Here is a 24929-nt window from a genome sequence, read left to right on the forward strand (position 1 = left end):
GGGGACTCCCAGGGGATTTTGAGCCGACAGGTGCTGTGGTGTCTCGTCCTTCCGTCTTGTGAGGGATGAGGGACGTGAAGAAAAACTCACCCAAACCCGACCCAAAGGGGAAAACAAAGGGAGAGAACATGGACAGGGAGAACAAGCGGGGAGGGCAGGTGTTCCCTGAGAAATTCGTTTGTTGATCTGGAAAGGGCTTTTACCGAATGTTTTCAAAGCGGGCCCTTCTCCCGTTGGAGCGGTGTCGCTGACACCACTTCGGGAGGGGGTGCGGAGCCGCTCGCCGGTCGGTGCCGGGCCGCTGCCCGCCCCGGGGGCGCGCCCCCCGCCCCGCTCCCTCGGGAACACGGGCACCCGAAGAGCGGCCGGCCGGGAGCCGGCAGGGGAACGGCAGCGCTCCGCCGCCTCGGCCCCAAGCCGCCGCACGCCGGCGGAGCGCTGGGAGCGGGCGGCCCCGGGCCGGCGGTGCGGGGAGGCCGGCGGAGGCCGCCGCGGCGCCGGGAGCGCGCGGTGGGGCGGCCCCGGTGCGCGGCCGCGGAGCGCCCCGCGGAGCGCGGCCGGCGCTGGGGCGCCCCCTAGGGGCCGGCGGCGGGGGCGCGGCGCGGCGCGGTCACGTGGATGTGACAGCGGCGCTGTGCCTGGCCGGCAGCAGTCGCGGCAGCGGCACCGCAGCGCCAGGCGCCGCCGCCAGCCCGAGCCGGGCGGGAGGAGCGGGCCGGGCCGGGGCGCGGCAAGGCGAGGCGAGGCGCAAGCCGCCGCCGCGGTGCCGGGGGGTGGGGGGCGGGCCGGGCCGGGCGCGGCGCCGATGCGGAGCGATCGCGGGCGGGCGGCGGGAGCGGCCATGGCGGGGCCCCGCTGAAGGAGGCGGCGAAGGAGGAGGAGGAGGAGAGGGGAGGAGAGGAGAGGAGAAACCTCCGCATTCCCTCCCCCCGCGTCCCGTCCCCCGCGCGGACCGCCCGCCCCCCCCCGCCCTGCATGCCCGGCTGAGACCGCGGGGAGGACCCAGCCACCCGCCGCGGCCCCGCCGCCTTCCCTCGCCCCGCTCCGCCGCGGACAAAGGGGGAGAGCGGGGCAGCCAGAGGAGGGGAGAGCCCGTCCCCGCCGCGCGAGCATGGCGGACCGCAGCCTGGAGAGCGTGTCCCTGCCCCTGGAGGTGCGGGCCCGGCTGGCCGAGCTGGAGCTGGAGCTCTCCGAAGGTAAAGGGGCGGCGGGGCGGGCCCGGCCCTCGCGCGGGCGGCGGCGGGCGCGCGGCAGCGGAGCGGCAGCCCCCGGCCCCCTCCCCTCGCACCCCTCCGCCCTGCGGCCCTGCCGCGCTGCTCGCCCGGCCCCGGCGGGCTGCCCTGCCCGCGGCCCCCGCGCCGCCGCCCCGGCGGAGGGTACCGGCGCGGGGGTTTTGTTCTGCCGGTGCGTTGCCGCTGCGCGCTCCGCTCCGCCGCGGCGCCGGCGGGGGCGGGATGGGGGCTCCGCGGCCGCCCCAGCCTCGCACGCTGCCGTGCGGGAGGTGGAAAAATCCGTAGGGCTGGCCCGGAGGGGCTCCTGCCCTGCCGGGGGAACGCGGCGCGGCGGGGAACCGCCGGTACCTGCGTGCAGACGCCCCTCCTTGACCGTACCGGGAGACTCGCCGCCGGGTCCACGCCGTGTGTGTGGGCTGCAGCGGAGCACCCCGCGATAAGGTCGTTTTGGACAATACAAGTTAGGTCGCCTAGAGGAAACATCCCCGCGCCCCCAATTGCGGGCTTTTATTTATTTATTTGTTTCCATGTCTAACTGAAAGCTTGCGGTGGTTTTCTTGGCGTGGTGGGTTTAGATGCTCGGCCGGTGCCGGGGCTGGGAGGGCTCTCCTGCAGCCCCCATGCTGCTGTTGCCGTGGCTGGGAGGATGAGCAGGAGCTCCAGCCCGCCCTCCCCACAGCCTGGCTCCAGCTCCCCGTTTCCATGTGTGTCAGCTCCGGTTAAGGAACGAGAGGCAGGCGGCGATTAGTGCCTGTCAGGATCCCTCGCTGATGGGGATTGAGCGTCCATCAGTCTTGGAGACAATTTTAGTGTATCAGATGTAATCTGTTCCTCCCAGTGGAAGAGACTGGGGAATATTTATATATACCGATGCTAGGGTTAGCTCTTGCCTGAAATGCAAATCTGCTGTTAGCTTCCCCTTTCTGGAAATAAACCCCCCCAAATATCAGGGTACGGTCACCACCAAGAGGCTACAGCACTTAACAGAGGGGCAAATGACCCAGCGTGTCCCAAATTAGTGATTGGAAATGGTCGATACATTGAGCTGTCTGTCTGTCTTTCTGTCTTTTTGTAACGGTTTGTAAGGGCTCCGAGCCAGAAAGTAAAATGCGCTCCAGTCGGTTTCATCAGCAGGGAGGAGCTGATGTTGACATTGTATTTTCCTTTTAACGCTTTGAGGGTGAAGAGGAGAAGGAGCTGGTCGGATGGCTTGTGGCTCTCATTTCTGTGCCTCCCCCTCCCTAAGGGTGCCCTGAAAACCTGAAATAAGAGGAGTTAAATGCAATACTGCTTTTCTGTGATGCACTGCCAGTCGATTGGCGCTTCTCTGTGGTAGTGAGGGTGGGAGGAAGGACTGTTTATATCACGGTATACATAACGGTCTTGCTTTATGCAGAAAATGCTTCTTGGTCTGTCTTGCATCGTTGTCTACACACCAACGAGATACTATTTAAACCAGCTGTTAGTAAATGCTTGCAGCAGACCAAAATCAAAGTGGCATAGACCTTCCATAAGAAATACGCTAATTCAGTGCACTGAAGTTGTGATACAGTTTTACGGTGTAGTTTCTGTTGCTGTAAGCATCATCCAAGAAGGCTCTGAGGAAGCGGGATGTGGTTTGCAATTGGACATCTGTATCTGCACTGCTGTAACTTCCCTGCAGCTAGAGCTGGAATGAATTTAGCCCACTGACAATATCTTTCCTTCTGTGCCACTGACGTTACACCCAGCAGATGGGATGGCTCGTGTTTTCTGACTGTGGCAGCCTGAATGAAGATCAGTTGGAATTGGGAAGCAGTGGAGGAAGGGTCAGCATCCTGGTTTCAGTGTCTTCCTCCAAGCTGCTCTTGATGTGCTCTTAGTCAAGCACATGACAGTGCGCAGTGCCTAAGAAAATGAAATAATTCACCGCTTAAAGCTCCTACCTTTAGGCACCCATGTTGCAACTCCTGGCCTGTTCTCAAAACTAATCCCTGCAAATAGCGGGATCAGTAAGTTGTAGAGTTTTGTTGCGCCATAGAAGACTGGGCATACTGTGGCCATGCTGACTCTGGGCTAAATGGGTTTCAAGGCAGCTGTGCGTCTTTACACCCTGAACATGCAGCACCTTGCGTATGTGCTTAACTTACGCCAGTCCATTGGCTTCAGCTGAGTGCATTCACTGAGGTACAGTTAGGCATGTACATAAAAGTTCAGAAGACTGAGGTTTTACCATGTGTTATGCTTGTGGTGTGTCAGGGTGTCTCTGCTGCCTTCGTGAAGCAGGAAACTGTTGAAGGCAGTAGACTGGCAATTGCATGCTTAAACATGTGTTTGGGTATCATTGATAACATTGGGAACTGAGTGACTGCTGCAGATTCTATCCCTTTGTAAAGTGCTCCCCTGAGCCAGACTTGCTGGGAAAATGTTTTTCAAATGCTGGATGCCTGGGTCGGTTTATCTGGTTTGTGAGCATGAGATTTTCAGTTCTGGTGCCGCTGAATGCTGTGGGTCTTACAGCTATGGCTGGTACCCAAGCAACCCAGTTCTCTGGTGCCAAAACCTGTTACAGACAGTGCAGCTTTAGGAACAGCTTCTGAAAGAAGCTGCTGCTTTGTGGCAAAGAGAGGAGCCACCAGCATGATCATTTCTTGGCTGTGACCTAAAGCCGTCTCCTTCCTAGCTCTTGGAAGTGTCTTGTGTAAGAGCGTGGGTCCTGCCCACGCGAAGCATCTCGAAACTGAACATAAAATAACTGGTGTCTGCGTGATCAGACCGCTAGTTACTGTGTCACTAGCACAGCGGGCACTGTGCAGATGTTGTAATTACAGTCTTCACTGGTAAGTCAGCATACATTTACATTTGGCCGTGGCATTTCCCCCCCACCTTATAGCCAAATTCAGAGTTCCTTGTTCAGCTGTGCGCTAGGCATAGCCTCACTCACGGCAGGGATGCTGGCAGGAGAACCTCAGGAAGTGGCTGCCGGACAGGTAGCTTGTGCTTTTTAGACGATAGAGCAAAGTGCTTATTTTTTTGGGGGGGGGAGGGAGTGTTTAGGCAGTTCTGCGCTGCTTGTTCGTTGAGAGGGAGGAGCAGTTCATCAGGAAGGTGTTTACTTGGTTTTCTGCTAAGATTGCCTCTGTGGCAATCCTAACCCCTTGGTTATTGTGGGCAAGCCACATGCCTTCTACCTCCCCTTTGTTGTGGTCTGAATAGGCTTTTTTGTTTTAGGCAAAGCTATTTAAAAGGTACTATGGATGCAAATGAGAAAAACCATTTTAGATTTCGTTAGTTTCATTATGATGATTTAGAAGGTGAAGATCAGTCAGAATCAGAAATGTTTACCAGCGTCCTCCGTGCTTGCGTGCTGGGAGCCTGCCTCACGCAAGGAGTGAGTGACGGAGGTAGCCTAGTGCTCTGATGAGTGCTGAGAGTGACTTTCACGTTGATGTGTTGGCATGTTATGTTTAGCTTAAGGCATCAATAGCACACTTCTTGACAGTGTTTTGACTTAATTTTGGGAGGGGGAAATTGCTTCTGTGTTTCTCAGAACACAGGCGTGCAAGCAGCAGTTTAAATTTTATGAATATTAGAAGTTGTGAAATCATCCCTATCTCCCTATCCCACCAAATCTTCTGAAGACATTTGTTTTGCTGTGTTTGAGTGAATGTGCGTGATGCTGGTATGTTACATGTGTGTTCTTTGACGCTCTAGTAAGTTTCCATTGAGCATACTAAAGCTTGCATTGTTCAAAACTATAACCCTTCTAGGCTGATGCAATCAACGTGTCACTCTGCAGTAGTTGTTCTTTAGGGCTGCTTAGAATTTTACGAGGCTTTAGTTTTCTAACGATGTATAAAATTGTACTGGGTGGAAATAGATGAATCATCTTGTTTTTTAGAATAGCTTGGGGGTTGTTAACTGACGAACGGATTTAATAAAACCAGGAGTCCTGAAATGTGCTGTCTTATGAAAAAAAAATCTAATTCTAACCCCTTCATTCTTAAAAGCACTTAAGAATTAAAAAAAAAAAAAAAAGCCTCCTAAATACTTTTCTCATTTTCCCCTCAATTTAAGGGTATACAGGGTTATATTGCCCTTCCAATTACTTCCTGAACCAAAATTATTTGGGAAAAGATGCTCTTTGTATAGTTCTTCCAGTGTTTTATGCAAGAGTCAGATAACATAGCAGAAACACTTAAAGATCCACAGAGGCCACATGGAAAATGTGAAAACTGTCCTGTTGAGAAACTATTCTCCTTATATTCCATACTGTACTTCCAGTCCTCTTCCATTTTAAACATATGAGGCATAACAGGTTTTGGGTTTTTTTTTCGGAAGTCTGGACTTTTCTCCAAAGAGCACTTTAAAAAAAAGTATCAGCAGATCATTAATGAGTGGTTACTTATTCCCAAAGGCACTGGACGTCCACTCAGCTAATTAATTTTGTCCTCAGCTTTTGTTGTATTGAGTGGCTCGATTATATTCCGTAATAGTATTTGCGTTGATTGGGTCATTGTCTAGCCAGGTTTATTATTTTATTGGGTATAAGTTCTGTCTTCTGTTGTCTGCATGGAGTTACTGGGTTGGGGCCAGAGAATGGGAGTTAGCTCCGCTAGTTACTATTTCTCCGTAACATTTGCCAGCTGACTCTTCACTTGTGGAGAGGTTTCAAGGTGTGAAAATTTCAATAACTAGCACACCTCTGTGATTTGGGACACAAAATCATCCTTTTAATTCACTCCTTGAGAGATAGTGCTCTGCTTAGCAAGTGGATATTACCTGTGCAATGACAAAGTGTTAAGACTTTCTGAGTTTAGGTGAGAAATAGACTAAGAAATTATGTAGTCACATTTGCTTCTTGTTTTTTTGAGCTGTTAGGGTGCAGTTGGCTCAAGTTTTAAGTTCTTTTTCTGGCAATGAGAGGACTAATTTACTCAAAATACATGAAGCTGAAATTTACATGTAAATTGCGTACAAGATCTAAGACTTCAAGAAAATTTCCCAAATACCACGGGAATTATGATGAAATTGAGAGTGCTGGCAACAGCAACTTTTCTTTCTTTGTAAGATGAGCTCCTCTCATCAGCTGTTTTGTCTCTGGATTGGTGCTCAAGTGGGAGAGGGACAGTACTTATTTTAAAAACAGGTTAAATTCATTCATGAGTTGCTAACCATTTGCATTTTAAAGCACTGGAATGTGAAGGTTTTGTTGTTCTGGTTTTTTTTTATTTATTTTATTATTATCTGCCTACTTCACTTTGCTGTGCTATTTGGACTTAAAGACTTTTAATGGGTGGTGGTGTGTTGAAAGCATTCTCTGTCACTCATTCACTTGAAGTACATTGTAATGCCTTGTGAAATAGAGTATGCAAATCTCCAGGATGCTCCTGCTGTCCTGAAGGCATACTGTAAATATACCTTTATTGCCAGCTGATGTTGAGCAGCATTGATGCCCAAGGGTTACACTTAATAGATCGTTCAGATGATCTTTGCTGTATTACACAACAGACATACGTGGAAAAACTTTTCCCAAGGATGTGTGAAAATTGCCGACGGGGTGTCAGTTTTATAGGCAAAACAGGCAGTAAGCAACGTATTTATAACGAGAACATGCACTGTAAGGAGCTGCCTTTTGCAGCTTCAGGGTACGTCTGGGTGATTCGGCTGCACTTTGCATGGAGCAGAAGCCAGCAGCGCGATGTACACCTATGGCTGCGAGTCAACGTGCGGCTTTTCTCTAGAAGGGTATTGACCTGCCTTCGTTACTCCATTATAAGGGGAGTGCTGTCATTTTGATTTGAATAGTCTTTATTCTAGCAAACTAAATATCCTTTGGTATCGAAGAAATACAGATTTAGCACACCTCTTCCCTTTGTGTTTAATTTTTCTCAGGGAAAAATACTTCCATGCTGTATAAAAGGCAGATGTAATAAACTAATTTTTGATGCAGGGTTTGGATTGGGAGCAGCAGAAAGATCAATGTTTCTCTGAAGGGACATCAATAGGCTCCTTTAGGTTTTCATAGCTCAGAATGGATGTTTGTGGTGTGGTACAGAGAATCCTAAATGTACCATAGCTCTTCTATGCTTAAAAATGCATTGACTGCATTTTAATTTTTTAAGAGGCTATTTGTATAACGCGTCAAGCAGGACATATAATTTTTTAAAAATAACTGCTTTAATTCCCCGGCAACTGTCAGACAAGATGACTCACTGCAGTGTAAGAATTCACCACAGCACATCACAGATTTGACACACACTCTTAATCTGTGTAAAATTATGTATGTATATTCCCCTACTTTCCTGGTGGGTGAGCTTCATTTTTGCCAAAATCCTGACAATCCCATTCTGCCTGCTCTCCTCCCTCGCCTCCTTTTTTTTTTTGCCCCTTTCTTCTTGAGAACCTCCTTGCTGCCAGTAGCCCCAGCCGCAGGGTCTGGGTGCAGCAGTCTCTCCCTGACTTGTTCAGAGCCTTTCCAGATTGTTAACGGCCCCTGATTCTCTTCTTGACTGTGGTGGTGGTGGTGGTGGTGGGGCATTTCCAAAACATGATTGCTCTGTAGGGTTATTTCTGGTCTTTTCTTGTATTACTAGGGTAAACATACACTAAAGAACTGGAACTGGTTTCATTTAACTCAGCTGGGTAGAATGCATCAGAGAATTGCTCATTTGAGGCCTGTGTAAATCAATCAATTTCCTCCGCGCCCCCCCCCCCCCCCCCCCCCCCCCAAGTAATATTAGCTAGGGCTTCTAATTGCTAGCCAGTATTATTTAACACTAGGATTAAGTATAACTTTGAAACATGTATAAAACATCCGGGGGACATCATGCTCTTCTGCAATAAAAAAGCACATACAGGAATAGAAATACTCAAAGCAGTTCTGCTGGAGATAGATGCTGGGAAAATTGTGGCTTTGGCTGGAGCCTCTGGCCGCAGAAGAGGAGGCTTTTGCCCTGAAGCCTTATGGAGTCCTACCAGGGCAGCCAGCGCATGGCTCTTGCAGGATGGACAAAGACATCCATGGTGCTTCTTGTAGTCCCTTTTCTGGGAGCTGATGCGGTTGCTCATTCTTGGCAGTTTGATGGGCATAGTCTACGTGACACATAACCTGCAGTGCTTAGAGCAGCATGAAGTGCTGGGGTGTGGATAGTTGTCATGTTATTTTACAGCAGAAGTTAACATTGAAAAGTGTATGATGTCTGGTCTTGATGACCTCTTAAAAAGAGTATGGTGTTAAATGGTTGAGTGACTAGAGAAAGAAAGAATTCTTGTAAAGTATCTTGATAACTTGGAAGGGAAGGTGTTTCCGATGACTTTGAGAGGGGCCGTTTGATTTCCAGAGTGAACTGGACCATGGATAGGCCATCTTTTAGGATGCTTGAGGTGGTGTTTGCTTTTATGTGTGCAGCTGGGTCTGCAGAATGGTGGCAGTTGAGGGGAAGAAGGGATTCTTCAGATGTTGTCTGCTATATGGAAGTAAGAATGGATGTTAGGACCTGTGTGTGTTCCCATTTCTCTCTGCATCCAGAAACTGTACCACCACACTAACCATGACATCTGCAGTTTCTTCATTCAACTCTTGGCTTGATCTATATGTAAGATTAAAATATCAAAAAAAGATCTTGTAAGTCTGGTCTGGTAGGTGCTGTTCAGAAGCCAGGAAAAGGTTTCTTAATGAAATCTGGGAGAAATACTGAAATGTAAGTAATGCTGGTAGACTGGTGGTTGAGTCTGCCTAGAATAGCATAAGTTTAGAGACTTTTGGTTGGCTTAGGCACCTAAACCAAGTTTGCTGGTGCTCTTTTTTCCTAGTGTGTGGATGTCCATAAACAGCCTGGCAAAATAAAGGCCCTAGCAACAAACTCTTTGCAGAAAGCAGGCCTGTATTATCCCCTCTGTGTGGCCTCTCCAGATAGAGTTACATGGTATTAGCAGAATGATTACAAGGCAATTGCATCTATTACCATTTAATGAGAAAACTGGCCGAATTGGTCTTTGGGATTCTAGTCTCTTGTTACGGAATGCTTCTGAAACTGTACGGAAAGTTTCCTTCTAGCATCCATATACTCTATAACTACAGTCTCATACAGCTAGATGCCTAAAGTTCATAACAAATAATGAAAATTCACTTTTTTTTTTTTTTGGAGGGTATACCCTTCGTTATATTAACTCATATTTTTCATTGTTATAATTGCAAGGAGGATGAGCAAAACCTAGGATTTTGCATGCCATGCCTCTCTTATCCTTGTTGAAATAAATGTTATTCAAATAATGGGATAATATTTTTGATGAATGCCTGAACAAATAAAATGATGGCATTGCGGTGACATGCAAACAGTTCAACTTTGGTAAGGAATCTTAAAATGGAAATTGCATTTGAAATGCTAGACTTCTTTGACAGATGCCTGAGGATGAACAAACAACAGTTATCTAGCAAAACAGTAAAATGCAGAAACCTCCCTATTCTTTCCTGAATGATGACAACGGCAAACCCCTCTGCTGAATTCGCTGGAACAGCCCAGTTTCATTTGGCATGTTTTTAAGTCTAAAAAAAAAAAATAATACATTGTTTAGAAGATGGCATAAGTTTTTCTATGTGTTGTGAAGTGAGGATTTAACTTTTTTTAAGGAAAAAACGAAAAAATACTGTTGGATTGTGGAGTGAGTTTTACTTCTTAGAGGGAAAATAACAGATTGACAATATTTTTAGTTGGCTCTACTTTTAATCAGCTTTATGTTGTAATGGAGAAAGTTGGTTTACTGTGTTGAGCAGCAACAGTGGATTAGCAGGAATTAAATTTAATGATTTTTTTTTTATGATGATGAAACAAAAGTATTGCATTTATGTTTATGAGTTTTATTCTGCTAAAGCATTTGACATATTCCGGTCATAACATTTTATCTGTGTCTCTTACAAACTCAGACTTTAATTGTACAAATATCCATACCGTAGACTGAGGAGGATTTGACGAAACAGTTTAAAAGAGGTCTTGAAGAGTGACCAAGAGTAGAGTCATGGATATTGGGGATTAAATCAGTCCTAATAAACATTGTTAACCAGGAGAAAGATAGGAAGTTAATTTTGATTATTTGACAAACCTTGTGTTGGGGCAGGAGGAATGCTTTGCTTCTCATAGCGCTAAGTTAGTGCAATGTTAGTGTTACAAACCATGAGAAGATCCAACTTCTGGGAATGGAAATTAGACAAATTCAGATTGGAGGTAAGACAGAAAATATTGATAAGGCTAGATAAACACTAAAACACTTGCATAGGGAAGAAGACTCAACAGCTTTCTAAAAAAAATTACCCTCTACTAGACTTGATAGAAGGGTCCTTTCTAAGAAATACTGAATGTAAGAAGTTTGTATATGTAGATATCTAAACCACTGAATCCATCCTTGATCAGAAATATACCGCTTTAAGTATGATTAAGTGCTTTTGTAGTGGCATTTTATAAATGTTTTAGTTCAATATTATGATATATATATTTTCCTGGTAACTTCGAAAAACACTGCAACAGTTGAAAATTTCAGTTTTAGTATGTTTTTGGTATTTTACAATGGCTTGACATTTACTTGCAGTAGTAATTTGTTTTAAATCAATGTTGAACACTGTAAGGATGTGCATACACTACAGTTTGAGAGGATATCAAATGCAGTTGCTTTGATAATACTTGCTTAAATACTGACCTGTAGCTCAGGGGACTTCTGTATAAGCACGAAGTGGCAGAACAGTAACATTTTTAAAAGCTCCATTACAATTTCTTAGATGTAGCTTGATCGTTGGATTTTACGTGAAGGTATTGTCCTTTTTAATCATTTGGATAAAGAGTGAGAAAGAACTTGCTTCCTCTGAAGATTAATCCTTCCTTCATCCTGTACCCCAATACTTCAGGGAGGTGAGGTCCGTACTTAACAATGGAATGAGTCGCAGTAAGACAGTGTATTATTTTCCTGCTTTAGTTGTATATTTCCTTTTAGCTTTCTTAAAGTAGATATATGTCGGGGTATATATTTTCAGTTAATAGATTTATGAATATTGTTTCTTTCATTCCCCTTCAGTTTTTCTTGAATTTTTTATAATTATTTGTAATTCTGTATTTTATTTTAACGCACCTTGAATCCATGCTTTTCCAGCATGCTAAGTTGCAGCTAATGAGAAGCCCCTTCCTACTTTGAAGGCAAACTCAGATGTCACTGGAGGATTTCATCAGGATAGCTGCTCTTTGCTCTGGTATCTTTGCCTATGCCTCACTGACCAGTCACGGTAACTTCGATGTCTTGGTGAGAGGTGAAAGGTATAGGAGCAGTGAAAATGTCTTTGTGCTTTTGTGCTGCCATTGGAAGGTCTGTGAAAACTGTTTTGTTTACTGGGAGTTTCACAAAGCTGGTAACTTTGACCTCCAGAGGCAACTACTTCTGGAGCACAGTTCAACATGGAGAGAACATATTCCTTTGTCTGCAGTGGGAGAAGTAATGTATTTCCTTTTGGCTTAGCCCAGACATCGTTTTTCTTCTTGAGCACAATGATGCCTTGGCTGATATCACCTGCTGATGGTAATTCTGAGGATGATGAGGGCTCCTGGCGAGTCTGATATTTCTTCTTCAGCTTTGAAGGTCAGCCTCCTATCTGTTTTTTGTTCCACAATGGATGCTGTGTGGCCGAGCGAGATGATGAGGGTCACCTTGTGGAAGAGTGAAGAAGCTGTGTGTGGGATGCCTTGAAGCAGAAATAGGCACAGTGGTGTTAAATGTCATCTTTGACTGCTGGACCTTTTAGAGACATTTGGTAACTGCTGGTAACCTAGTCTGTAACAGTTTTCCCTCCATAGTATACTTTTAGAACAAGTATGTGAAGCCTGGGCTCTTTTCTCATCAGTGCCAGTTTCTCTGTCCTCCTGGGAGGAATCTAGGCTGGTTCATGCACCAGCTTTTTGTACCATTCAAGAAATGGGCTGGGCTTTCTTCTGTCCCGAAGATCATGCAAAGACCACAGCATCTCTGAAGCTTGAAGAATTTCAGTCTGAGGTCCCGGTATTGTATAATGCTGTTTGTCATTCCTAGATGGTGGTCTGACTTTGGCTGACCTGCACAATGCTTTTCTGTGTATTTTGGTAGGAAAATACTACCTGCAGTGTTGGGTCTGTTGCACATCATTCAAAATGTCAAATTGCATATGTATGTTGCTTCAGATGCACTTTGCCTGTTGGTGACTGTAATTGGTTAATTCTGGTAAATAATAAATGTAGTTTCAGATTTAACTTCCTTTATGAGACATTCTGCTTCAGGATATACTAGAAATAACTCCAGTCCTCATCTGCTAGCTTGTTCTTCTGTACTTTTTTAGGACTGAAGCAAATTGAGTGTCTAGGACTATGGTAGGCTGGAATTAAGAAGAAAGAAGCCAACTCTAAAGAAGAGTTGGTTTTTTTTAGCATGAACAGCTTAGTGATCTGAATTTTACACAGTCTTTTTACTTCTGTCATAAATCTGGTCTAACTCAGCTGCCCAGAGAAGTCTTCCCTGACTTCTCCCTAGATACAAGGTTGTTTTGCTGGTAGAGGCCTTGTGAAAAGTAATAGTTTGAAAATGGCAGCTGATAGATGCTGTCTAAATGTCTTATTTAAGTAATGATAAAACATGTGATGTATGCTTCTTCATCAAAAATTGCTCACATGGGTATGTTAGGGTTAAGAGGGAGAGCATCTAAGTAACCATATCCTTCTGAAATACCGTGGCATCTGTTTTACTCCAGGCTCCTTTTGAACATACTGCATGACTGTTGTCATGGACTGGGTCACCCCCCTCACTGGTTTCTGCATTCCACCCCTGAGCCCAGCAAGGACGATAAAGTAGCCGTGCCTCCTGGAGCTGGGCTCCTTTGAGTGCACAATAGGAATTACAATAAAATTACAATAGGAATGGCGGTCAAAGGGGTGATTGAAGTCTCCCCAAACTAGAAGCATGGGAATGCTCTCAGTTTAAAAGCTGAAGCTTCATTTCCAGGGGCTTAAAGAAGGTGGGAGTCTAAGGTTTGCCAAAATATATTCTTGTATTTATTTTTTCACTCAGAATCAAGTCCAGGTCACCTAAAAATAAATGGCAAAAACTATGTTGGCATCAGGACTGCACTACTGGGTGTACTTCCACTTAAAGCTATGTCTGTGAATAGTCAGAAACAATCTGTGGTACTTAAGGATCTGTGCCGGGGAGTATGGTAGGAAGAAACAGATACTTTTTCTTCTCCTCTCTTTGTGTCCAGTCATTGCTGGTACTAGGAGAACATTTTGCATTTCAGACAGAGCATTTACATATATGGAACAACAGGCCAGGATGTACTCCTGGTGGAAAGATAGGGACCCTACTCAGGACTGGAAAACCAGTCCATATTTAGAGAAGTTGTTACCAGTTTGCAGGATGCAACCAGTTGTCACAAAAGCTCTGTAGCATTTCTGGTCCTTCGTGAAAGGTCGTTATTTACCTCTTCATATGTGACAGACAGAGAAAGCCAGCATATGTTCCTTTTGTTTTCAGTTTTTCCTTCTTCTCACCTCTCTTTTCCCCTCATAAACTGACCTTTGAGGACTCTCACCATTAGCATCTGAACCTTGTATGGCTGGTCAGGGTTAGTCCTCTGTCCTGCCCCATGTATTTCCCATTCCTTGGTCGTCTGTCTTTCCACCAGTCCTATTAAACAGCAGACTTGTGTGCAGGATCATGAAGTAGATAATTCATGTGATAGCTCCTTTTGCAATAGCTGCTTTTTTTCACATGAGAGAGTGCCCATGAGATATGTCAGGACCAACATGCTGAAAACTGAAATCTTTTATTCTTAAGCTGATTTAAAACAGGTTTTTGTCTTGGAGTAACAAACTTGTTAACTACCGAAGCTCAAAGACTGTAGAGATACTAGGTGAAGTATATGTGTTCTGCTAATCATGCTTGATGTTTGCTTTTTTGGTTTTTGCTGTCTACTTCTACTTTGTTATGTTTGCTTAGAGCTAGATTAGGCTTTTCTCCATGCAGTGTGAGGCATTTATGGAGAAACGTGCATTTTAAAAGTCTTGCAGTCTGGTCTGCAGATAAGTCATGACATTTATTTTCCATCTAAAAATGCATTTCTCTTAATAATACCCCCAGTGTGGTTTGTGTTTTTTTGTTTGGTTTTTTTTTTTTTTTTTTTTTTTTTAATTCACATGAAACCCACACTGAACAAAACTATACAACTTAGAGAGCCCGAAATTATAAAGGAACTACTTGCAAGAGCCGACAATACTGTCTACATGATGAAGACATAAAATTCATTTAAATTGTTCAGGCATATATCATGGATTAGAGACCGTATCTTCAAACCATCTTTGCATATGTATGAGTACACCTGTTACATAGGGAGTGGGAAATGCTGAGATTCTCCCTGCCCTGTGCCATGGTGAGCAGGGTGAAGAAAAACAAGATCGTTTGTCAGTTTTAGTCTTTTAAATCCAAAGTGAAGCCTTATCTGCCCAATAGCCTAATACCAGAGCAAGATACTCTTTGTGTTCAGCAGGGTTGTATTCATGTGACTGCCAGTGGCTGGATTACTGCTCTCTGTTCTATATAAAGATTCCTGCTCCCACCCTGCCCCTCCCCGGCACTGTCATTTAGCACAATGCTCAGCATGCAGTACAGCTATAAAACATCCCTGAAATAATCAAGTGTGTCTCCTTTTGCACTTGTATATGGAAAAGAAGAAACAAATTAAGAACCATCTTCTTGGCTTGTATTAACTTCCTAGCTCCGTTCCCGAGTCTTGTTACTTGCATGTATTTTCAAGCACAGCCTGTATTCAGGGGAAGAGTTGGGGAGTGTGTGATTGCTATATCCTGCGCCTCTTCCCTGCTCAGTGCAAGTGTTATGCTCAGTTTAGACTTTGGTGTTAATTTGAGTACCCACAAAATACTCCCCTGGGGAGCTCAACTTGCAACAGCAATGCTGAGGGTGCTGCATGATGTGGGGTGAAGCTGCCTGTTGAAAGTCCTACCCGGGGTTGCTGCTGCCGCGCTGCTCTTTGCAGGTGGGTCATGATTTCAGTGATGCTTGGGTTTACAAAGAAAAAAGCAAAACCAAAAGAAACAAGAAAACAAGAAGAGGAAGAAGGTCTTGTGGGTTGTTCTCCCCACCCCAAGGAAATTTCCTTTTGCAGCTTTTAGAAGTTGTGTCAATTCAGCAATCTGCTCTATAGTGCAGCTTCGTAAATAACTGCATTCTACTGAGAACAGCAATCTCAGCAGCATGGGTGGAGGCAAAGATGAATGCATTGGGGAGGGATGTGTGTATACAAACATGTTAATCCAGTTTTGCTGCTGAATAAAATGTTTTTGATAACTAGGAAATTTTTTCTTACTGTGAGGTACTAGGACAGGTTGCCCGTGGAGGTTGTGGACTCTTTATCCTTGGAGATACTCAGAAGCTTTCCAGACATGGTTCTGGGCAACTTGTTCTAGGTGGCCCTGCTTGAGAGGGGGGGTTGGACAAGATGTCCTCTAGAGACTCCTTCCAGCCTCAACCGTTCTGTCATAAACCCTTAAATTTCCACCCTTTCACTGATAAATAATTCTGTGTGTCCCAGTACATTTCTCCTGGATTTCACAGTGTATGTGGTTCTTGGAATGACGTGCTGAGCTTCTCCTGCAGTATGTTCATACCTGCTACATCAGTGGCTCCCTAGCTGACACCTTCTGTAACACTGCATTTTAAAATTTCGGTTGTAATTATGTCATGTGCACATTAGTGATAGGCAAGAAAAATACGCAACATGGGAGGTGAAGCATAATGAACTGAACAGATACTTCATTTTGAAACAGTTTCACTTAAAATAATGTTACTGTTTTTTATATGCAAAACTTCATAATGGCAAAAAATTTACATCTTATGTAAATGATCTAGAATTCAAGTGTGGGTAAGGTTGCTTGTGATGATTTTAATACTGTCATTATGATCATTGCTCAGGTATATGACTGCCAATTAAATAATTCCTAGGGTTTTTTTCTGTACACTAGAAGTATATGCCTGTTTATATCTGTGAAAAAGTAATTTCTTTGGTTCTGTCAGGAGCAGGGAAATGAACAGAACTGAAAGGCTTTGAAAATCAGTTTGATTACTTACTAATGCCAATTTTAGAGATGACAATATCTAGAATGTTGATGAGATCTTTTATTGAAAACTGTTTTGAGAGTTGCATGCAGCTGTAATAATGCATTTAAATATCACATATTTTTTTCAGAGTTTTATGTCAGTAATGCAATAATGAATCCTCCTGACTGAGCTGGAAAGCAGTCACCAGATAACTTGGTGTTGTAGAACCACCCACAGTAAGATCTTGCTTTGGTGGCTGTGGTCCCCTCCTGAAAGTTTGGCCTCACGCTGTTAATTCTTTCCCAGCCGCCAGGCTTGCTTTTCCTGTCTATAAAAAGGGAAGCTGGACTGTATTTTTTTGGGTATGAACACAGGTTTTAAATATGCAAGATCTTCATATCCACATCGTCTCCTGACTATTCAGTGAGCAGCTGGACATAGCTTTTGCAAGAGAAAGTTATGTAGAGTATGGTCCCAATTCAGCAAAGCATTTTAAGCATGTGCTTCAGTCCCATTGATACTGCCAGTTTAACTTAAACCAAATTGTCACAAACAGAGCGAGCATATCTGATTCCTGCACAGAAAAAACAAATCTTGTTTTTTTCCAAATCTTTGCATCTTCATTGCTTGCCTAAAAAGGAGACTCAGTGTTAATTAAAGGATCAGCAATCTTTCTGTGGGATTACTGTGTGAAAAGTTAGGGGTCTTAAAAACATTTTTTTTTAAATGACGCTCCACTATATATTTAACATTGTCAGGTTGTTAGATGAAGAACAACAGAACTTCCTATATCTGGTTCTCATTTTGTTTGCTTTCTCCATGCTTTATTGAATTCATAGATTTAAAAGATTTTGGGTGATGACATTCTGCATTTCTACAGTATGAGGCTGGAGGTCCTCAAACTTAGCTTGCTTCTGTGCCACAGCCTCTGAAACAGAATTGTATCACCCATGTTCTGTCTCAAGAAGTGTCTTTGGTTGCCTTCAGGGTAAAGACAGTGATTGCAGGTGTCAGTGTGGCAGTACTGGATTTCAAGACCTGAAATCAGGTTGATGAAAGTAAGTCAAAACCCTGCACTGCAGGCTACGTAGTAGCCCCAGTTCTGAGACGGGCAGGAGAGGAAAGTGTGAAGTCTTGTGATATTTGAGAACCTGCTTTAAAAATCAGACTAAGTAGATAACAAGGAGAAAATCTACTTTTATTTCCATGAGATGGTGCACGTCAGCAGAGGAATATAATATAATAAATGTTTTGGTGAAGAATACATTCCATATGCGTGCAGTGCGTTGTCAGGAGCCATGTGTCACGGAGAGGGGCTTTCTGTCTGCAGCCGGAGGAGTGCAGTCATCTTCAAAGCCCAAGACAGGTCCTTGCATTCAGTAAACCTGGTGCCTTTGAGTGACAGTGAGCGAATGAGGGCTTACAGCAATTGCCTTTCTTCCTAAATACAAGGAGATCTAGGCACCCATTTTCTGGAACCCATCTTCTGAGTGTGTTTCTCTTTAGCTTCTGCTGCAAGGCAGGAAGAGGGAGGAAACAAGGAAGAAAGAGCGAGGCTGGAGCTGTTACTTTTCTTCTAGTACTGCCTTAACAAGAGTGGTTCATAGGTCAATTACTGTCGTCGCCAGCCAAAGACAAAAATGCCTATCTTCTGTTTTCCAGGGCTGAGTTTGCAGCTCAGGCATATGGAAGAGATAGATCCAAGCAGGTAGCTTTCCCGAAGACTATACTCAAGCCCTGGACTTTCCCTATGGGAAAGGGGCAGTTGAGGGATGAGTGAGAAGATATTTTTTCTTTCATTTTCTGGATTTTCAAAAGGTCAAAGAAAGAATGGGAGAGACCAAGTGATAGGTATCTCCATCCTTTGACATTTTATGGTAAAGGCAGCATAAATTGTGTAAGTTTTAGGAATTTGATAGCGTATTACTATGATCAGGGCATGAAAGAAAAGATTCCGTTCAGGATCACAGAATACGGTTATGACTTGTTTTGCATTTTTATATTCACCTTCCTTTTACCATCCATCATGGTGTTTTCCTCAGTGTACCTGGGATCTACTGAACTTGGTCTGAGGGATCATTGTTTCGCACTGAGTTTGTTTTGCTTCATTAAGCTGTATGAAAACAAAGGGGCTGCAAGGTGCTTGGTCCTCTTGCAACATCCTGCGTTTATGGTGGTTTAGTCCTCTGTTAACAGTGTTTTGTAAGGTCTGAGTAATGAAAGAAGCTTTTGATCGTGCAGTAAAAGAAATGGTTTGCAAAGTCCAGTACAAAATTCTTGTTTGTACCCACTGCTATGGGGTGAGGAAGGTGAGTTACTCTGTCACCGTGATGGAATAACTAAAATTTAGGCATAAAAACTTACTTAGACAAGGACTGTGTATTCTGTTAAAGGTTAAATGTGACACATTAGAGAACCTAAGAATTTAGCTGTGGAAACGTCTCTTGAGGCAATGATTTATTTTCAGTGATATTTAAGGAAGTAGTTTCTGAAATTGTAAAAATCTGTACACAGACGTCATTATTTTTACATGCGCTGTGTGTGTGTGCAGGCATATTTAAAGATGTAAAAGAATATATGTGCAGAGAAGATGGGGAAGGAAAAACCTCACGCACTGACTCCCCAGATGAACAAATCTTCCCACTTCAGGGAATGTTATGGGAAGCAGCAACTCCCTTAGGCATAGGCATGTACAAGTTACCCCCTTCTGAGTCATGGATTTTTCCTCAGCTTTGTGGCTCAAATGTGCAAGCCCCTTCCCCACCACACTCCCAGTTCCTTAAGTAACTGCTGAGGTCAGGAAGGGCAAGGGACAGATCACTGTCACTGGGAGGCCTTCTAAATCACACCAGGGTATGTGGGGTTTCTTGATGCTCAGTCTCAACTGTCTGGTACAAGAAGATAATTTTAATCCTATTTTATTTATCACTTCACAGTAGTGTTTTGGGTTTTATACTGACTCACACCCTTTCTAATGAGTCACCGATGCTTTTGTTGTTAAACTGACTTAAGAAATATCTTTATTCCAGTTAGTTTTGTGATGTGTATATTTATACTCGGTCACATGAAATGAATTACACGCTGCTGTTGCTGAATTTACAGCAATGTCTTTTGGCTCAGAACAGTTAACCATAATAACCCTTGGTACCTCGAGATACAGAGTGAATAAAGTAAAACCCTATTGTATATATCTTGAGGCTTATTTTAACACATTGCGCCTTTCCACTTGCTGTATCTGGTGATCTCTGTAGGAGCATTTTGTTACAAAATACTTTGGCTCCCACTGAACCAGATTTAAAACTGGAGCAAATTCAGACCCTTATAATTGGTTGGGAAAATAATGAGAGAGGAAAGATCAATTTGGCAGACGGGGACACAGACGTACAGAAAGTCTTTGGATGGAAGCAAAAGAGCTTTGAAATCCAAAGCTGGCTCAAAGACTTCTCAGCAGCGTTAGGCAGAATTGAACCATAGGAGAGGTGAATGCAGCTTCTGAGCAGGAGCCCTTCCTCTGTCCTTGGGGTGGTGGCTGAACGTAGGCGCTCAAATGTTCCTGTCAGCGACAGAAGCAGTGTTTGCATAGGCAGAATAGGCAGCAAAGCTTCAGTGGTTTCACATTGTGAAGCAGTGGCTGCACCGACAGCAGCTTAATTTGCCAATGTCCAGGACTAGTTCTTCTGAAATGTCTCTGGATGAACATGTGCCCTTCAATTTATGTCTCCAGCCAACGCGTCAGTAAGTGCTCCAGCATATTGCTCCAGCATATAAATAATGACGTATCAGTAGCTCAAGGCATGAGCAGGGATTTTTAAATTTATCTTTTCTCTCTTTTTTTATTTTTTTTTTCCTGTGATATTTCAGGGATTTGTAAGTTGATAGCTGTTTTGTTTGAGTTTTTCTTTCAGGTCAGAAGAAATTAGTATGTCTGCAGATCACACCACACACACATGAAAAGGTTATGCCACTAATTCATACCTTGGGTCTAATATCCTGTGGATGAACTACAGTTCTTGTTAGATGAACATCCTTTCCTGTGCTGGGGGAAAAAACTGTGGTTTGTTTCCAACTTGAAGTTCTCCAGCAGTGATTCATCCTCAGGTCTTAGAAAAGGCTCTTATGTTTAGGAAACCAGTACTGTTTATGGCTTCTTAAAAAAAGTATTAGTTTTGGTGGTGAAGTTATGTATTATTGACAAACTTGAGGCTGATATAACTTATTATATTGAAGTTGGACTCTATTATACTTTTAAGAAATGGAATTGCTGCTGTGGGAGCACTGTGCTACCGCTTAAAGCCAAGAGCAAGTACTTACATCTTTCTTTACAGTGTATTGTAAAAGGCTGTGGGGCATTTTATTGTGGACTGTCCTGTGAAAAACTGACTGGATTGGAAATTGCAGTATGACATTCACATAGAAGAAATTTATATGGGAATAGTGTTGTGAAGTTGTGCAACTATGGATTATTTTATTTGTTTATGGAAGTGTGTAGGTCCAAACATAGTTGTGTGGGACATACTGTTTTTATTACGGGCTTAAGTCATGTTGAAGAACTGCGACACATGGTTAAAAGTGGGCATATACTTAGGGCATGGATGGTTAAGGACTCTGCTGTTTTGGGATGGATTACAGACCTGGAGCTAGAAGAAGAATTCTTCCACAAGGGCATGTAAAAAGAAAGGATACCTGGAAAATCCTGAAAGAGTTCAACTGGTGATGTAAGGGATTCAGTACGAGGAAGACCCAAGACTATATGAGGCATGTCAGCCATTTTGGGAGACTAAGCTGGTCCAGCATTTTTAGTTCCAGTAGTACTGTAGTGACTGCAAAACCTGCTTCTGCCCCATGATATTTCCAGTATTGATGTGATGTGGAGTTCTTCAGCCTCAAAGACTTTCACATCTGGAATAGTTTTATTCACTTTTTTTTAATAATCTAAACAATATTTGATTATAATACTGTAATCCTGTACGCTGCAAGAGAAGTCTTAAAGAAGGAGTGAGCCTGAAGGCCCTTTAAATTTTGTCTTTTACTGGACTAGATGCTTCCACTTTTAAGGCTGGATAAATAGTATTCTGGATGTAGCTGTAATTTTTAAAAAATGTTCTTTTAATAGGCAGGAACCGTAGTCCTGGAAACACATGGTTCTTATTCTCTCTTGCCCTTTTTTATATCTGGCACAGGCAGCGAAGGAGAAACAGTAGTAGTGTCCAGTGGACAACAGGAAAAATACAAATTTGGAACATTCTAGCAATGAAACAACAAGCATCTGTTCTTCAGCACCAAGACTTAATTTACCTTCAGACACGTTCTGTTGTTGAGGTGGGAATCCCTCAGGGTGGCATTGCCCCTGGAGTCTGCACTGTCCTTTTGCTTGTGGGTGAAGCTTGAGGCAGGTACCAGATGTGTTGTGGTACCCAGCTGTGCCACTGCTTAGTTCTGTACATTCACTAATATCATGATTAATGTACTGAACTGTGGATTGAAGGACCTGGTGGCACACGTTCACTTCTGCCACATATACCCTGGCTTTTGTGGCTGCATTCAGAGGGAAATGGTGGCAGCTGAATCCCAGCAAGAATGAGAGCATGTCTCTGCAGTTAACTTTACCCCAAAAGATGCAGCAGGATTGGAAATGTTTAGGTTGGTGTTCCAAGAGACTTACTTGACTCTCACACTCTGTTCTTCATGGATTTTAAAGCCCATCTCTAGTTTAAATATACTTATGGGTGTTAGTTTTCATGCTGGGTATAGTACTGAAAAAAAAAAAGTTCGATTTTTCAGACTTAATCATGGTAGTTTATCACAAGCTTTTATCATGGCTCAAAACCATTTAGTGTTCTTGAAGCTTTTAGAATTTCTTCAGTTAATAAAAAAAATGTAGGGAGTTTGGAGCATACTGAAGAGGGTGAAGGATGATAGGTCAGACCTCCAGAGGCAGCTAGTTTAGGTAGAGTCTCAGAGCGCCCGCTTGTCGTCTTTTAAATGAGATATCCACATCATTCAGCTGTGAAAGATTAGGATCTGAAAATCAGGCAACAGTTTACCCAAACAGCATTTGGTTTCTGTTCCAGAGTTCAGGTTTGTATGAGCTTTGTAAGTGCAATATATACTTGATTAAATAATTCCATAGACCACTTGCTGCACAATTTCTCATAGTTAAGATTTGATATGTAACATAAGAGTTCAATCAATCTGTTGTCTTTCCTACACAGAATATTATTTTGGGGGGTGTGTGTGTTGTAAAAGTAACACCTGAAAGCCTAAGCCCTGATCGACAATGCCAGCATAGAAAATCTTGCAGGGAGAGGAACCTGGTCCTGTGACCGAGTGGCTCAGCCTGGCTCACATGTAACTGTCTAAATCTTTTTGCAGCGTATGGTCATATCCAAACTGCCTACTGTGAACAGTCTGTGATATTCCCTGAACTGTGGCTGGGCGTTATCTGGGACAGTGCTGGCTGTCATGGGCCAAAACTGTGTCAGTGAGAACACTAACTACTAAAAAGAAGTGTGGGTCTGTGCTTGACCCTGTGCCCTGGCCCGGTTGTATTTCCTGGGTTTCTCAACTGTGAATGAAAACCTTTGTTTTTAAGAAGATAACATGAAAACAACCTCAAAACTGAAGCTCTTCCCAAAGAAAAGAAAGTCAGTGGAAGATTGCAAGCCAGCCTGAATACTGTGCCGTGGCAGCCCTGTGTGGGGCTTTTGCCATCGTATTTGCCTTGCTTCTTCCTTAAGGGGGTAAGTAGAGAACAGCAGAGAACTTACATTTCCTAGAAATTATCTATTTAACAGAAGGCTAAGAGGGATGAAATAGCCTTGCCTTGAGACATGGAGATTTCGAGTATTGGCATGCACACCTTTTGTTGAAAGCAATAAGAGGGAACATCACACAAAGGATTACTGCAGTCTGGGCTGAGCACTGTGTGGTGTCGATTCAGAATTTATGAGCCTGTAGTTGGTGACTTGGCATGAAGGTGGCTACTTGGCTTCCTTATGAGGAGAGGTTGTTAGTGAGAAGCAGGAAGAAGAAAATAGAACTGACAGAAAAATAGTTTCTGAACTGAAAGCATTTGCTTTTAATCAGAGATGCTAATAAATACTTATTCTAAGTTTTGACATCCTGTATATTGGTCAAATATATTCCCCCCCCCCCCCCCCCCTCCTTTTTTTTTCCATGAGCTGATGTCATTACTGGATCCACCATGCAGTTTCAGAAATACTGCTTTAGATTGCATCACAGTGTTAAAACTTTCCAGTTTTAACCCAGAATGCCTGTTTTAGTACGGTAAGCAGATATGCCATTTTAACCAAATCACATCAGTTTTAAGCAATGCAAACTGTAGAAACAAAAGCAAGCTGGAATCAAGCTGTTTGTGACTTCAGTGGGTACTTTTTTTGGAAACTGCAATTTTATGCTTGTATTTAGTGTGAGCGTTTCCAAAGGTTTGGGAATATGGCGGGAAATAGGTGGGTATGGAAGAACATTGATTAAAAAATGCTGTCGCCTCCTCTTGTTTTTTATCACCCATTTCCTTCTGCCCCCTTGTCACATCTCTGAAAATACACACAAGATGACCCTTCAGTCCATATTGTTGCGTGTTATTGATGTATTTTTCAATTTGATTAGGGTTTAGAATGTATTATTAAAAACAAGGATAGCTTATAGTAAAAATGAAGAGCCAGCCACATGCTTGTAGGTAGTTTGAAACTGTCATAGAATCATAGAATTGTTTGGGTTGGAAAAGAACTTTAAGATCATTGAGTCCAACCATTAACACAGCACTGCCAAGTCCACCACTAAACCATGTCCCTAAGCACTGCACCTACACTGTCTTTCAAATATCTCCGGGGAGGGTGACTCAACCACTTCCCTGGGCAGCCTGTTGCAATGCTTGATAACCCATTTGGTGAAGAAAATTTTCCTAATATCCAGTCTAAACCTCCCCGGGTACAACTTGAGGCCGTTTACTCTTGTCCGGTCGCTTGTTACTTGGGAGACCGACCCCCACCTCACTGCAACCTCCTTTCAAGTAGTTTTAGAGAGTGATGAGGTCTCCCCTCAGCCTCCTCTTCTCCAGACTAAATCCCCCCAGTTCCCTGAGTTGCTTCTTGTAAGACTTGCTCTCTAGACCCTTCACCAGCTGGATATTAGACTGCTTCTATACTTTTTTCTAAGAGGGTGCAATTATGCTCAGAGGGAAGGGATTCTCTCAGATATGTGCCTAACCGTGTAGGATTGCCATCAAGAAAGTGTGAAGTCTTAATTTCCTACTGTTTTAAATGAAATAATGATGAAGAGAGTTACCAGTAAATGACAGTAATGACTGTCATAAGAAGGTGCAGCATTCAGATTTGAGAAATTATTTATCATAATCTTTCAGTCTAAAAAGTAATAATGTTTACATCTGTGGATATTGAAAATATTTCTCTTGCATCATAACACTGATACGTTCTCCTGTTTTGGTTTGTGTCCCATCTTTAAATTAAAAGAAGTGAGGTTGACTGCCACTCAGAATAACTGGAGCCCAGCTGTTGGTAGCAAAGAGAATTTGTAATATCTGAAACTATCTGGGGCTAGCATTTTGATTTTTGCTCTATT

At 43.5% G+C, this 24929-nt stretch overlaps 1 protein-coding gene across 4 annotated transcripts in view; it reads left to right on the forward strand.

The window, feature by feature from the left end:
* Positions 1 to 659: 659 nt before the first annotated feature.
* Positions 660 to 24929, forward strand: part of DIP2C (disco interacting protein 2 homolog C) — a 325231-nt gene continuing 300961 nt past the window's right edge. For 2 of the 4 annotated variants that reach the window (XM_056336760.1, XM_056336762.1), the window contains exon 1: positions 661 to 1196. In XM_056336760.1, the coding sequence (XP_056192735.1) occupies positions 1112 to 1196 (85 nt within the window). In that variant the 5' untranslated portion in view covers positions 661 to 1111. Of the gene's footprint in view, positions 1197 to 24929 lie in introns of all 4 variants that reach the window. The other 2 variants (XM_056336759.1, XM_056336763.1) reach the window with 2 other exon arrangements.

Source organism: Falco biarmicus, chromosome 4 (assembly GCF_023638135.1).
Source record: "Falco biarmicus isolate bFalBia1 chromosome 4, bFalBia1.pri, whole genome shotgun sequence".
In the NCBI taxonomy this organism is placed as follows: Eukaryota; Metazoa; Chordata; class Aves; order Falconiformes; family Falconidae; genus Falco; species Falco biarmicus.